Raw genomic sequence first — 15,561 nt, forward strand, 5'->3', positions numbered from 1 at the left:
GGCAGGGCAGGCAGGGAGGGAGGATGGGGAGCCCCCGCCGCCGCGCCGGCCCGAGCCGCCCCGTTCCCCCGAGCCGCCCCGTTCCCCTCGGGCCGCCCCGTTCCCCCCCGTTCCCGTTCCCCCCGTTCCCGTTCCCCCCGAACCGCCCCGTTCCCGTTCCCGTTCCCCCGTTCCCGTTCCCCCGTTCCCGTTCCCCCCGTTCCCGTTCCCCCCGTTCCCCCCGAGCCGCCCCCGCGCGGGGCGGGCGGGCGGGCGGGGGGCGGCCGTGGGGGGAACTGTCAGGGCCGCACGTTTCCAGCCGCATTACGTGAACAAATGGCGGGGGTGCAGCCAGCCCAGCCAGCGGGGCTTGTGTAACTTTGCGAGCGTGCCAGCAAGTTTAAAGTCCCTGGTCTCTCCTCCTCCTCCTCCTTCCCTCGCTCCAGACACCAGCGCGGGCCGGAGGACGATGAGAGGCTGATTGTTTGCTCCGGCTCCCATTCGCATCCCCTCGCCTATAAATACCGGGGAGAAGAAAAGCCGCTCTCGCCGCCTCCCCCGGGCCGGGTTTCCTTTCCGACGGCCCGACCTGCCCGATGGCACCTCCCGGGTGCTGCAGCGCCTGAGACCCCGCTGCCCGCCCGACCCTTCCAGAAGCGCAGCCCGCACCCCTCGGCCTCCCGCACCGCCCCCCGCTCCCGCTCCATCCCGAGGAGCAGGAAAGGCGCCCCTCGCTCTCCTCTCGCCATCCCCCTCCCTCCCCTCTCGGTTTCGCCCGTATCTCTCTACCCGCCGGCGCCCACGAAAGAGGAGAAGATGCGTTTCGCGCCGCCGGGGCTCCTGCTCGCCCAGCTGCACGCGTGCATCTACTGGAGCTGCCTCTGGCCCGCCGGCTGCCAGCAGCAGCAGCCGCCGCGCCGGGACGCCCCGCCGCCCCCCGCCGCCTGGAGGCAGCGGATCCAGTGGGAGAACAACGGGCAGGTGTACAGCCTGCTCAGCCTGGGCTCCCAGTACCAGCCCCCGCGGCGCAGGCAGGCGGCCGAGGCGGCGGGCAGCCCCATCCTGCTGCTGCGGAACAACGGCACGGTGCTGCCGCGGAGAGCCGCCGCCCGCAACAACGCCGCCAGCGCCGCCGCGCAGCCCCAGCCCCAGCCGCAGCCCCAGCCCGCCGCAGGCAGCCGCGGGGGCTCCGGGGCTCGGCACTGGTTCCAGGCCGGCTACCAGGCTCCCTCCGGGGGCCGCGCCGCCGCCGCCGCGCAGCGGAGCCCAGGGGCCCGGGGCGCCTCCGCGGGGGCGCCGCGACCCAGCCCCGCCGGCGGCACCGGCACCGACGGCAACGGGAGCAGCGCCGGGGCCGGCAGCCTGCCGCCCCTGGGCAGCTTCAGGCCCGGCCGGGAAGATGTCATGGTAGGAGACGACCCCTACAACCCCTACAAGTACACGGACGATAACCCCTACTACAACTACTACGACACCTACGAGAGGCCCCGCCAGGGCAGCAGGTACAGACCCGGCTACGGCACCGGCTACTTCCAGTACGGTAAGAGCCCTCCTTTGCGCCCTGCCTGCCCTGCCCTGCCCTGCCCTGCCCTGCCCGCCCTGCCGGGGCAGAACCCGGGCGGTTCTGCCCAGTCCCTGCTGCCGGGACAGGGGCGGCGAACCCACCGCGGGCTCCGGGCGCCGTGTGTGCGGGGGGGGGGGGGGGGGTTGGGATAAGCCTGGGCAAAGGGGAATGCGAGGATAACGGAGTGCAGGGGTCCGTAGCAAAACGACGGCTCCTAACGACTGGGATGGTAGCCAAATATTTGCAAACGTGTCCTGGGTTGATCTTACTGTTATGTGGTTGGTTTGATGAACTGCAGGTCTCCCTGACTTAGTCCCGGATCCCTATTACATCCAGGCGTCCACATATGTCCAGAGGATGTCCATGTATAACTTGAGATGTGCTGCCGAGGAGAACTGCTTGGCAAGGTAGGCATTGTCCCAAGGCTTTGCCCGTTTGCTGTGGGTTGCTGTGCTCCTGTTTCCACCTGTGAACGCGGCGAGGAAGGAGAAGAGTGAGGCTGGAGGGCTCACGGACACACAGCCCTTGGTAACCTTCTTCCGAATTTGTGGCAGGTGGTAGAGAGAGCAGTCCTGCCACATTAGAGGGACGAGCTGCAGATGTCATGAAGAACCTACACGCTGTGGAAAGTTGTGTTACATGTTTTTATTGTCAGGCTCACTTGAATATTTCTGAATTTTGTGAAATGGAGGCACCTAGAAAACAACTTCATTCTGTTAATCTCCCTCCTCTACTCCCACAAGATCATATGTTACTTCATTTAAAAAAAAACAAAAACTGAAGAACAAAAACCCTATTCTTAATCAGCACAATTTACCCTTAAGATTATAATAAGCTAATTGTTTCTGGGCCTATGCCTTTAAATGTCTCCTAAAACTAAAATCCCTCTGAAAAGTGTTTCAGAGTCTCTTAAGGGGTTGAAATAACAGCTTTGTTATGAAGTTAAGTCTTGTCCAGTTGGCAAAGAAGGATTTTTCCTGTTTTCTTTGGAAAGAAATCAACATAGCTGGTTTTAACCACTTTAACTTGTTTGATACCTTATCATGCAAAACAAATTTATTTATTTACCAGCATCATAAATTTATGTTTCATGCCTGCTCTTCACTTGCAAAAAAAAGACATAGCAGTTGGTTTGGTTTGTTTGTTTTTTTTTTTTTTTTGCTAGCTTTACAGTGAAGACTCATTGAAGTGTTCTTGCTGGCCATTAGTTGATTAAAATATTCCAGTATTTAAAAGAGTGTAGGTAATTACCATGTAGAATGGGAAAACACAGCCTCATTCATATTCATATTAGTTTTTTGGGGTTTTTTAATAACAGAATCAGACATCTGTTTTGTGATCTTGCATACACAGGGAGTTATTTTGGTTAACAGCAACTAATAAAATTATGTTTTTTGGTACCAGAGTAATTTTACAGCTCAGCAGTGATTTTCTTCATAGAGAGAGTCAATCAGTGGTCAAACTTCCATTTACAAAATTAAAACCAGGTCTGAATTTTACTCAGGTATTGGTCTGACACCAGGTATTTCCACACCATATGGAATTCCTCTGTGAATCTCCAATGCATGAGGCTTGTGGAGCCTGAAAAGATTTCTGCTATTAGTTCTGAGACAATATAAAGAATTTTTCTGAAGTATTTCTCGCATATACTTATGGCTTTTTCCTTTGTTTTCTTTGATTTGCACCATTGCAGCTCGGCTTATCGAGCAGATGTTAGAGACTATGACAATCGGGTGCTCCTGAGATTCCCCCAAAGAGTGAAAAACCAAGGCACGTCGGATTTTCTGCCCAGCAGACCCCGTTACTCATGGGAGTGGCACAGCTGTCACCAGTGAGTGAAGTGCTCAGTATGGCATCTTCCAATTATGCTTTTCACTAACAGTTGTCACTTACAAGGACACATTTTCTAAAACTAAAGTGAAGTAGAGAGAAACCATAGGGAAACTTTAGCCTTTTACTGTCTGATTAATTTTATGTTGTGGTAATTACTCTTTGTAGGTAGTGATAATTACACTTTGCACAGACACATGAAATGAAGATGGATACAAAGCTTATCCATACGTGGGAAACTCTTACAATGTGTAGATTAAATACAAATACAAGTCTGAAATGAGATTTTACAGTAGCACTTTCTCCTTTTATTTTACATATAGTCCACTTACATTTAAGTGTACATTTAAGTAAATAAAAGTCCCAACTACGTAAAAATAAATAGAAACCCTAAAATGTACATTTACTGGCATATTCCCTATAATAACACCTCATTTTAAACAGTGACCCATACGTCTTGAGCTGAAGTTACTGATCTAGTTCTTCACAAGGAATAGTCCGATCAATTTAGAAAAGGAAAGCTACTGAGTTGACTGGTCCCCTTATCAATAATATTCCATTTATATATGATGATATTCTGACATAGCAGCATTGCTCTAGAAATAGTATATTTGCTGGAAACACAGCAAGGGGAATAGCAGAACAAGCTATTGTTGTAGCAGAACAAGCAGGTAATACTGCAAACCTGTACCTTTTTGGAAAACTCATATGCAGGAGTTTGCAGGTTTGTTCCAGTTTTTGCTACTTCTCAGCAGGAGCAGTAATAAAATACTGGAACTAATTACTCAGAATACTTACTTCCACCTTATTTAAAGTACAACTGTGCTGCTACAGGCACATAAGTGATAATTTTTTTAAAAATGGTATGCAAAGTGGGGTTGGTCTGAAGGCCTCTGAGCCAATGGAATATTTCTCTCTAGGTTTAAAGGCTTTAGGTATTGAATGAAAAATCAGTATCATTAGAACAAATTCTTTCAAAAAAGACTCATATTATCAATTTATAAATCTTTCTTGCATCAAAAAAGCTAAAACTAAATCAAACCGAACAAAAAGACCTCCACAAATGCTTTTGTTAACCTCTATCCCTGAAAAAAAAAATCTCCACCAATAACAAAAATCCCCCAACCCTCATGCTTACAAACTTGATAAATGGATGAAATGAGTAGAGAGCAGTTGAAGTTTTCCATTTGTAGAACAGTTTCTTACTGTGCCACAATAGCCCAGCTATCACTGTCCAGATGCAAAGTGTCTCTGATGTTGATTCAGTTCTTGGACAGAAAATACATTGCCTATGAAAGAATGCAGCTCTCGTGATCATTTCCATAACAGTGAAGCAAACTCTTTTGGAAATGAACCCAAACTGCCAGTTGCTTTGGCTAGCCATCAGACCTCAGTGTTAGTCATCATCATCTGTGGACTGGTTTTAGTGTTCTGGATGTGCTTTGAGGCTCCTGTGCTGCTTTGTTTTACCAATACATTTGAGTTTTGTTGATTAGGTCTTCTCATATCCCTCTTGAGCTGAAATCATCCAAAAGTAATGGCAGCCAAAAGATACGGTGCAGGTAGAGAAGACAAGTTTATTTTCCCACACTTTTGGAAAGGGTGAAATTACAAGAATAAGAGGTGCTAAAACTCCACAGTAAGAGCTAGAAGTCACTTTGTGTGAAAGCAAGAAAAATGCATCACTTTGCCCAAATCAAAAGAATAAACACTTCTGAAATAGAGACAGTACTAAGTACAGACTGTAAAAATAACTGATAATGAATGAAATCTGCATTGCCAGTACACAGAAGCTGATTTCTTTATGCAGATTTTGTCTTCACCAATGTTACAAATATGTTACACTGTCTGAGGGTCATGGAAATGTGAAACCAAATTGTTGGGGTTTTGCTAGCAAGTAGCAAACTTCCATGGAATTTATGGTATGTAAGGTAAGCATTCCTAGTAAACCTCTGGTTAAAGGCACTTATAAGATGTTCAATTCAAATATGAACTATTTAATACTTGCTTTTGTTGTTGGAAAAGAGGTGAAACAAAATTTTGGAAAAACAATGCTGCTATGGAATCTTTCCCATAACAAATTAAAACCTATTATTTATTTATAGGATGATATGTGGTACTTGAAAATGAGAGTAATGAAAATAATTGAGTGGTCAGTAGTAGGAAAGTGTACTAACACACAAGTTTTGGGAAGTAATTAAATTTGTCCAGATTTAATGGGATGTAGATCAAATAGGAATATGTGAAAATGTTATTGATGAGACCTGATCCATCTCTAATGATGTACCTGTGGTTTAACAGACATTACCACAGCATGGATGAATTCAGCCACTATGACTTGTTGGATGCAAGCTCACACAGAAAAGTTGCTGAGGGTCACAAAGCAAGTTTCTGCCTTGAAGACACTTCCTGTGATTATGGATATTACAGGCGGTATGCATGTACAGCACACACACAGGTAGGAGCTGCTGTGGAGACAGCCACGGCTTTGTGTTTGGATAACTTTTCTGTCAATCACCTGATGCCCTAAATTAGCTGATGTCCTAACTAGCTTCTGGAATTCCCCATTATACAGACCAGGACACTAACCTGGAGACTGGCAATTCACCCACGTGCTGTTACCTGTGGGTTTCTTGTTAGAGGGCAGTGACACTCATTAGCGTAGCACCACTGCTCACTGAATTCTATTAAAACACACCCCAGGTGCTCGTGGCAGTAGCACTGGTCAGGCTTGCTAAGAGGCACACAAGACAGCCCACAAAGAAGCTGTTCCCAAAGTTCATCTCCCCAAACTGACATTGTAGGGTGGTGCCGGGGTTCACTGCCGGTATTTTCTCCCTTGTGGAGTCTGAAGCTGTAAGGGGCTGGATTTCTGCAGCACCTGCAGCTGCTGGCTGGCAGCCTGGCACAGGAACCTCAGGGTGTAGCTCTGTGCCCACAGGGCAGGAGGCTGTTTAAGCGAGTGGCACCTGTGTGGATGTTATGGGGGCACGTACCAACGTAAAGCCAGGTGCCAGGGCTTATTAGGCCAACATGGAAAAGGGAACACACCATTATGACAGGCAAATCCATGCAAGAATCCTGCCTTGAACATTGCATCACCACCTCTCAGAACTGCTAAAGAAAAGCTTAAAAAATCCTAAGTAGCCAACCCCAGCAGAACAAGGTTGATCAGCAGTGTAGTATGGCTAAGAAATTTCATAGACTATTCCATTTGGAAAACCAGATGTAAGACCAAAACTTGACTGGTTGTGGATTTAAATAGGAAATTTTTTATATTTACTGACAATAGTTGATGTTTCTGTCAATATATGAACTGAAGACCTGTCAGGTAACAGCTTTAAAACAGAGAGGAGTGCTCTTTGGACACATGAATGAAGTATTAAATTCCTAGCCATTGGATGTTGCAGAGATCAAAAATCTCCATGGGCTCAAGAAGAATTTAGACAAAGTAACAGATGCTATTAAACACAAAGATCTAATGGTACCCCGTGCCTTAAATGCAGTTAAATGCCTAGTGGAAGGAATTTGCTTGACATTACACATCCCATTCCTTATGCTCTTTTCTCATTAAGCATCTGCTGCTGACCACTGCCAGAGACATGACACTGAGCTTTGCTGGATCTGTGGTTTAACTCAGTGTGGCCATACGTACACACAAACCTGTATCCCTTATTCTGCAGCTTTTAATCTAGAAGGTAGTTATTCTGTCACAGAGAAATGACAGCTATGTTTCCCTGGCTGACGTGTCCACATTTGAATTTTAACTATAATGAATGATCTGCAATACATAGAGGCTTTGAAGAGGTTTTATAAGTACCTTTTCTACTTCTGTAGACTATGACATCTAACTAAGCAACATACATATTTTACAGCTGAGTATTTGTGTCACTAGAATCACGGCTGTGTCAGCATTTCCACTGGAAGCCCATATTTCAGGGGTTTGTAATTGGACTGTAAAACTTTCCTCCAGCCTCAGACTTGGCACAAACATGCAAGAGTCTGAGCTGATCACCAGCTGGGTCAAGAGGGAATTCCTGCAGGACTTGGGTTTTCTGCACTCTATGTGTTGCCAGAACAGATCAGCTCTGCCTAAAGCAATCTGTATTGGCCACAGCTAAAGACACTAGCTTTGAAACACCAACACATTCATACATGGTGATTCTTACTCATGTTCCTAACAAGGAAGAATTTTTCGGAAAGATGCATCTGGAATAAAGGCTACATTTTCAGTTCCCTCAGATTCTTGTGTCACTATTTGTCTGAAGGGAGACCATTTCCATGCAAAGCTCAATGTGAAAATGGCCCTTAGCCCTACTATTCAAAGATGGCACATCCATAGCAAAATGTTACATCATTCCTAAGGGTGGAGAGAGGATCCAACATGGTGATCAAGTCTGTCTGTACTCATGACCTCAGAAGATATTGACTCAACAATTACAGATACTTACCTCCAGTCTTTGGTCAATTTTTATTGTCTTCTGATCTTATGTGAAGAACAAGAAATAATATCACCAACAGTTTTGACATAAAAGGAGTACTGTAACAAGTGATTACAAGAAAATACAGATACCTCACAGATGAACAACTGTGAGGTAACTGTCAATATTATAGGTGTTTTTTATCCAGTAGCAATAAAGGGCATAAAGTCTATAAAAGTGGTACATTAGACTTAGGTGTTCTAGTTTAGACACACAAGTAAAATGCCAGCTAAAAATAAGATTCCTTTTCTAAGTTAGTTTTCTAAGGGAACTGTGATAGCTAAGTGAACTTCAGTCTGAGTGTCCCTAATGTTTAGAATGTCACTCTTTTTAAAGGTTCATGTTTTTTCACATCCATCTTATCTTCATTCTTAAGGGTCTGAGCCCTGGCTGCTATGACACTTACAATGCTGACATAGACTGCCAGTGGATTGATATTACTGATGTAAAACCTGGAAATTACATTCTGAAGGTAAGCCTGTTGGGAATGGGGAGGTTTGGGTTTTTTTGGGAGTGGTTTTTTTTCCTGTTTAAAGAAAGAGGCAAATCCTTTGCATACATGCTTTGGCATGTAAGCTGCCAGCTGGCGTGGCAGCAGACAGCAGCGTGCTCTCTCCCCTGCAGGTGAGTGTGAACCCCAGCTACCTGGTGCCCGAGTCCGACTACTCCAACAACATCGTGCGCTGCGACATCCGCTACACGGGCCACCACGCCTACGCCTCTGGCTGCACCATCTCCCCGTGAGTGCCTCCCCCCCGCCCTCTCTGGCACCGCGCCCCACTGACGGCGTTTGGTTTTGTGGGAATTTTAAAATTTGCGGGAATTTTGCTCTCGCACTCACGCCGTTGGAATATGTAGTGCTTCCCAAAATTGCTGCTCCTGTCTGGTCTGCCAGATGACAACCTCTGGCTCGCACACCTTCCTTTGTGCTGGCATTAGGGCCTCTCTAGGGTCATTCAGTGCCCTTTTACAGCACTCACACGCAACTGAGCAGAGCTCTTTAAGACGTTGTGCAAAATCCCACACATGTGTGTTACCTCACTTGCAGAGCATCACTCTCCCTGAAACAGTTCTTTCACACATCCTTCATTTACAGTTTTGCTCTTTAAAAGTTTAAGCAATGCCAAAAAAGTGCCTTTTTTACATTTTTTTTCCTCCAAAAAGGCAAATTAATTTAATAAATGTTCTCATGGTAGATCTACTGTACCTTAGTATCTGTGAAACACACACAGAGAAAGCAGTCTTCTGTAACACAGAGGTAAGCAGTTCTCAGAGCACTGTGTAAGTTGCTCATATGAAAAATTTATCAAGAGACTTCATTTGGTTTGTATAAGGAGCATTAACATTGTATAGAGTCCATATGAAACAAATTACAGAGCAGTGAAGGAAAAGTAAGACATATGACCAGTGCAGTCTTCTATAACAATATCAGTGAAACAGACTGAATTAATGTGACTTGCTTAGTTAGCCTGTGAAATAATCATTCCTTACTTTGCATTAGGAACTCAGTAGTTAAATGAGCCAAACTTACATTTCAAGCTTTTAACATCTAATCTCCCCATCTTACCTCTGAAAATGTTACTGAGTACAAAAAATAATAGAACAGTTAATGTCAGAGAGACCTTTTAGATCATGAAGTCCAGCCATCAACCTCAGACCAACACCATGCTCACCATTAAAGCATATTCTCAAGTGCCATATTCATATGGCTAATGAACGCTTCCAGGCATAGCGACCTCACTACTTCCCTGGGAATTCTGCTCTAATGCTTTACAATCCTTTATGTGAAGAAGTTTCCCCTGATTCCCATCCAAACCTCCTCCTGAGGCCATTTCCTCTCATCCTGTCTCATTGGTGACGTGGGAGAAGAGACCAACCCACACCTCACCACTGCCTGCTTCCCTCAGGGATTCATGGAGCGTGATGAGATCTCCCCTCAGTCTCCTCCAGGCTAACACCTCATATACATACATACATACATATATATATATATATATATATATGTCCGTGTGTGTGTGTGTATATATACACACACACACACACACACAGACATGTATATACGTACACCATACATTATATCTCTCCTCTCAGGGCCATATTCAGGCCGGGCTAGGAAACCAAATGTCTGTCACTGTTGGCTGACTTGTGCTTTCCAGCTGACAAGCGGGTATTCAGCAGTTCCTCTTTCTGTGCGTGCCTGCTCACCTGCATAAAATTATTTCTCCTCTCTCAACAGATACTGAGAAATTTGCAAGAAGTGGACGAGACGGTGACAGATGTTTTGAACCGAAGTATCATTATACAAACTTCACTAGGATGCAAACACTATAGAAACAAAACTACAGAACATACACAGATATGCCCACACACCTTATGTGACTTTGAAGCACTTCTGCTGCTTCTCAACCAAAACTTAACTGGATTTTGAGAATCTAAATTGGCATTACTTGTATTGCTATTGAAATGCGTGAAACTGGTGCTTCATGTAGAGATATTTTAAATTTTGATAATCTAGCTCATTCATAAAAACATGGGACCATTTCTTAGCTCCTTCAAATCTGGAGTTTACATGATAGTAGACTGCAGTGGGAATAGTACTGGTGAATGAGTTGAACATATTTAAAAACATAGAAAAAATGTACACAAAATGAATTAAATAAAACTCAAGAGAAAGTACTAATGTCAGCTATCTCAGAAAAGACAATGATGAAAAACTGATTAAGAGTGATGATACAGTACTATTGAAAATTCTTGCTAGGACACATTGATATGAAAGAGAGAAGTATGTTCAGTTTTCAAGGAATATTAACATGTAGCAGAGAAATACATATATATTATATATATCAGTTATACCCCTGCAAGAAAAGTTATGTTTACATTTTTAATACATTAGAAGTTTTTCCATTTTCTTAAGTGAAAAACAGATGGGGTTTTGAAATGCAACTTTCATCTGTGAAAATTAATTAAAAAGCTTGCCCACCTTTATATGTTCAAGAAATTTTTCAAGGTGGGACTTTAAAAAAAGTTCTGCAAACTTAATGTGGATAAAAAATACCTGTCAAGAAGTGGGCTCTTGGAAATGATGAAGAGACCCTGATGTGGTCATCTGTGAAAAACATCCAGTTTGAACAGGTTAACCATCAAAATAATACAGGCAATTAACTCAGGTGGCACCACAAACAGAAGTAGGTCAGAATCTCTTACAAAGTATTTTTAGTGTGAAGAAAACCTACTACCTGCTTCCTCCTTAAGTACTGTAGTTGACTTTAAAATGTATATCTCAATATTCAAAATAACAAAGTTGAAAATATACTACGTAGAGAGGAAAAGCAAAAGTCAGTGTATTTGACATCCTACTTTAGGCTGTTCAGGAACCAAATGCAACATTGTTAAGGGGAAAAACTTCCAGCCCAAATTAATGTTTTTGCTGAACTGCTTAACTGGTGCTGGGTGTACTACTCCTCCTCCCATCCCCAAATTATTTTGCTTTTGCAGTGCACCCTGCTGTAAGCTACAGTAGCTGTGATTTTTGTTTTAAACTGTGAAATGACATATCACAAGGGGATCTGGCTTTTTTTTTTTTTTTCCAGAAGATTTCTGATCATGTAAAATGAAGAATCTACTTTGGAGCAATGGGACCATGAAATATTGATTGGTGTTCATTAATTTGATCAGCAGTTCAAAACACCTAATGAAATATTGGAAGCTCAGTAAATTAAAAAAAAAAAAAAAAAGGAAAAAAGTGCTATTCAATATAGTTAAAAAATTAAAAATCTGAGGAGTATGGAGAGGTTTTATTATCACTGTTGAGAATACTTCAGGTAGTATTTGGAAATATTTTATGCTTTAGAACCCTATGGATTTAATTTGGAAGTTTGATGAATTACTATAACATCCTTCACGGATCAACTGTTCTTTAGTACATTTATTTAAGTTTATTTCCACCTTAATCATAACTTGGTTACAAATTTGCACAATCAGAACTTAAAAGAAACCTGAGAACCTGCAGCCTGGTGATTCCTACCCACCAGTGGGAGAGGGTGCAGAATAATATAATTTATACCTGCAGGTCCCTTTCTGTTTGCTGTGAGATCCATTATAGCAATCTGTGACCAGTACGGGCAATGAACAGAAGCAAAATTTGGAAACTTGATTTATGAGAAGACCATTTGTAACATATGTCTGCAAAAACGAGGGCCTGTTTAAAGTCTAGGCTTCTGAAATCTCAGCCCAAAGAGTTCTTAGGTTTAAGAGGCGTTAAGGGATGCAAGCGCATTCACCTTTCTACAGACTTAGGCCAAAGTTGGGGTCAGAGTCCTGAGAGCAGCTTGGGCGATGGACACAGAAGCTGCTGAACGGAATTGCAGGCTGTGGGCACGGCTGCTCCCTGGGCAGAGGTGGTGTCCTCGTACCCCACGGTGCCTGGGGCTGGAAGTGGGATACGAGAGCACCAAGGGAGGTGGAGCAGGGCGGGCAGGGGATGCGCCTCACCTGCTCTCACGTCTGTGCCCAAACCACCTGCACAACTCCACTGGAGTCAGCAAGGAGCCAGAGGGCCTTGAGCATCTGTGCAGGTGGAACAAGTGGGAATGGCCTCGTTGGGAAAGGTGTTCAATGCTGTAACTTTGAATATTGGGGATACTGGAGCTACGAAAATGTAGCTTTTTTTTCCGTAGCAAAATATTGTATTTGTTTTGAAATGTGTGTTAAGCGACATGACATTGATGTACAATAGCACAAAAATTGCCTAAGACATGAACAGAAAAACAAGGGATTTTAGGATTAAAAAAAATGAAGGAATGTGACTTCAACCCTGTCTTAACTATAGTAAATCACAATGCAGTAGAAGAGTTTATTATATAGCATGTGTAGAAGTAGTTCTAACTAGGGGAGCGCCAACCAATATTTTCAGTATCTTGGCTCTGCAAATTTGACACCTTATTTTTTGCATACTGGAATATGTTTTTGGGATTATGAATATCTTTAAAAACTGTTTTAGAAAAAGTTTTTATTTTTACTGCTCATTATATTTGGATTCCATTTTACCAGACATCGGGCTTGTTCCCTTATCTTTGAATTGACATTGGTCTCAGTGGGAGCAAAACCAGATTTAAATTTTGTCGGATTTCTACTATGAATTTGCTGTCTTGCAGTCTCAAATTTCTTCTGAAAAGCCAGAATGTATAAATGTGTGTGAAACAATAACCTCCCACACTTCAGATCTTTACTTAAGAATTGCACATAAGGAACATAATGTATGTCAGGCTCATTAGAGGAAGGGTTTGCTATATATTTTTTTTAATCCTGAAATACATTTGGTATTTGTGTATTTCTAGACAAAAGTGTTACAAAAATGACAGACTGGTCACCAATGGAACCAAAACATTGTGTAGATGATGTTTTTGTGTTAGGAAAAGTCTACTCTTTTTTTTTTTCTGCTCCAGAATGAATGCACATATCAAATGTACCTTCCTATTGTCATTCATGCATTGTTTGCAGTCTGCTCATTCAAAACCAGCAGGGTGGTTTTCATAAATGAGACACTGAAAGGTGGTTTTATCCTGTGTCTCACATTTATGCCAAAAAGGCATTTTCATTTTCTCCAAATCCTAAAAGGTGCTGAAAGATTTTTAACTTGAATTAAAACTAAAGAGTATGTAATTGGGAGGTTTTTATTATGCAACTAAATGCTACAGATACAGTGAAATGCCACTTATTTTTGCAACTTTCTTGAAGACTTTTCATTATTTTCTTCACTTTTCTTCAAAGAGTCTTAATTTCAGTAACTTTGCATCTTTATCTGAAGAGCTCTAATTTATAATATTCATGCACTAGCTTTGTATTCTTCACTGCACTTTCATATTCTTGTGTTACCTGCCCGTATTATGGTTGCAAGTTTATGTGAAAATGACTTGAATAAAATGTTTCAAGCGTTCTGCTTGTCGAAGTATTGCACTTACTGCACAGGCCAGATCCATCCCTCAGTGAGAAGGCTTCAGTTAAGGTTGTTATGTATGTGTGAAAATGAAGAAAATTCTGTCTTGCTGACGTGGTCTCAGAAAAAATATGACAAGAAGGTAGAAACAAAAAAATAAAAATTCAAAGCATGATAAACTACCCCCCCCACTACAAAAAGGATTAAGGTGTCAAAGCTTAACAGAAGGAGGCATATGGTTCATCTGGACACACGATTTCCTTACCGTATCTGTCTTGGTAAAAACAGGAACTTAAAAAGCACTTTCAGAATTTCTGCTCCAAAAACTAAGCTTTCACAGAAAGAACACTTGAGCAGTACATGGTGGGAAGTCTGTGTACCTCTAGAAAACTGACTAACAGATTAAACATGCAGTTATTCCAAACACATTTTATCCTGTTATTTACACTCTCTGAGTACAAGCCAGAGTCCTGCTGCCTCTTCGATCTGTATGCTGAACTGATGAAACGGTCTGAGTTGTGAAGCATCTCTTGACCCTTCACTGAGGGACTACTACAGAAGAGAATAGTTGAAAAGAGACTTGGAGTCTAAATAGTTTAATAGTTAAAAAGTGTCTTATTGGAGACTCTTTCCTATTGGAAGTCATCAAGCACACAATTATCAACTAATTGGCACTCTTGGCTTCATGCCAATGGAGACAAAACCAGTGTAATATCTTTTAAAATTCATAAAAGTAGAATTATTTCAGATAAAACCCTCTTTGTGTAATGTTTGTCTATTTAAAAAGTATTTCCTATCCTACTACTAATTAGAGCTAAGAACTTCAAACTCAGAATTTCTCCAAGTGCTATTCCTAGAGTACAGAACCTGGAGAGGATCAACTTCTGTGCAAATACAAAAATGCAACAAAAATGGCATGTGATAATTGCAGAAAGCACATTCAAATCTATTGAAAATAAAGCAACTCCTAGTTCCCACATACCTTCTACCCCCATACTGCTATCTCATTTTCACATTGCATCACAAAATGATCTGCCACCAGCAGATCTACCACCATTCACAAAGCAGCTCAACACTTTTGCTCCAGAAAGTATTGCTGTAACTGAATTTTCATTCAAGCCCCTTTTTTCCTGATCTAACAATTCTAAAAAAAACTGATTAAAGAAGTATTTACACCTCTTTGGAAGTCTACAGAATGGGCCCGTCAATAACACACCTGTTGGCTATTAAAAAACCCCAAAAATCACATTTAAACTACTGATGACTGTCTTAAAAGATACTGAAAAAATCTGAGAAGGATTTGTTGGTAAGCTTGAAGTGAAAAAATTGTGCACCTGAAGCAGCCTAGTAGTATCTGACAGTACTAGCCTGGCTAAAGATATTTCTTCTACGGTATGGTACTGAACGGAAAAGCATGGTTCTCAACATTTAAAAATCTAATAATCACAGAAAGAAATAACTTCCCATGTCACTATAAAAATAAATTGCTAGTACTTTGTGAGAGGCCTCTGTCTAAACAGTGCCACAGATAAGATGTAAGTTAAAATCACATATATGCTGAAAATGTTGTTATAATGAAGAGAAAATGTTCTAAACTTTATCAACAACCTCCAGGCAAGTTCACCGGGTTTATCAGTTCATAAACAAATCACCCAGTTACACGTAAAAGATATTATCAAGCCTCCACCATCACTACTCATTTGTATAATGTATTAAGGCTGTGCTCCAGGTGAGTCACTAAGCACCAGCAGAAAGTAGCAGTAACCCATTAG

The 15,561-nt window shown here is 42.6% G+C and overlaps 1 protein-coding gene across 1 annotated transcript; it reads left to right on the forward strand.

Annotated features, from left to right (window-relative positions):
- The first annotated feature begins 795 nt into the window (after positions 1 to 795).
- Positions 796 to 8,598, forward strand: LOX (lysyl oxidase). Its single transcript, XM_054286522.1, has 6 exons — positions 796 to 1,519; positions 1,842 to 1,950; positions 3,237 to 3,374; positions 5,675 to 5,831; positions 8,231 to 8,326; positions 8,479 to 8,598. Exons 1-6 carry the CDS (start codon positions 796 to 798, stop codon positions 8,596 to 8,598), a joined length of 1,344 nt encoding a protein of 447 aa, XP_054142497.1.
- Positions 8,599 to 15,561: the final 6,963 nt, after the last annotated feature.

Source organism: Melozone crissalis, unplaced genomic scaffold (assembly GCF_028551555.1).
Source record: "Melozone crissalis strain CALT ecotype California unplaced genomic scaffold, PUWL_Pcris_2 ptg000005l_1, whole genome shotgun sequence".
Taxonomy (NCBI): domain Eukaryota; kingdom Metazoa; phylum Chordata; class Aves; order Passeriformes; family Passerellidae; genus Melozone; species Melozone crissalis.

Excerpts from the sequence above, each read along its gene's own strand:
- LOX (XM_054286522.1), top strand. The coding sequence starts at position 796 with ATGCGTTTCGCGCCGCCGGGGCTCCTGCTCGCCCAGCTGCACGCGTGC. Across the intron at positions 1,520-1,841 it reads CACCGGCTACTTCCAGTACG|GTCTCCCTGACTTAGTCCCG; the intron begins GTAAGAGCCCTC and ends GATGAACTGCAG. Across the intron at positions 3,375-5,674 it reads GAGTGGCACAGCTGTCACCA|ACATTACCACAGCATGGATG; the intron begins GTGAGTGAAGTG and ends GTGGTTTAACAG.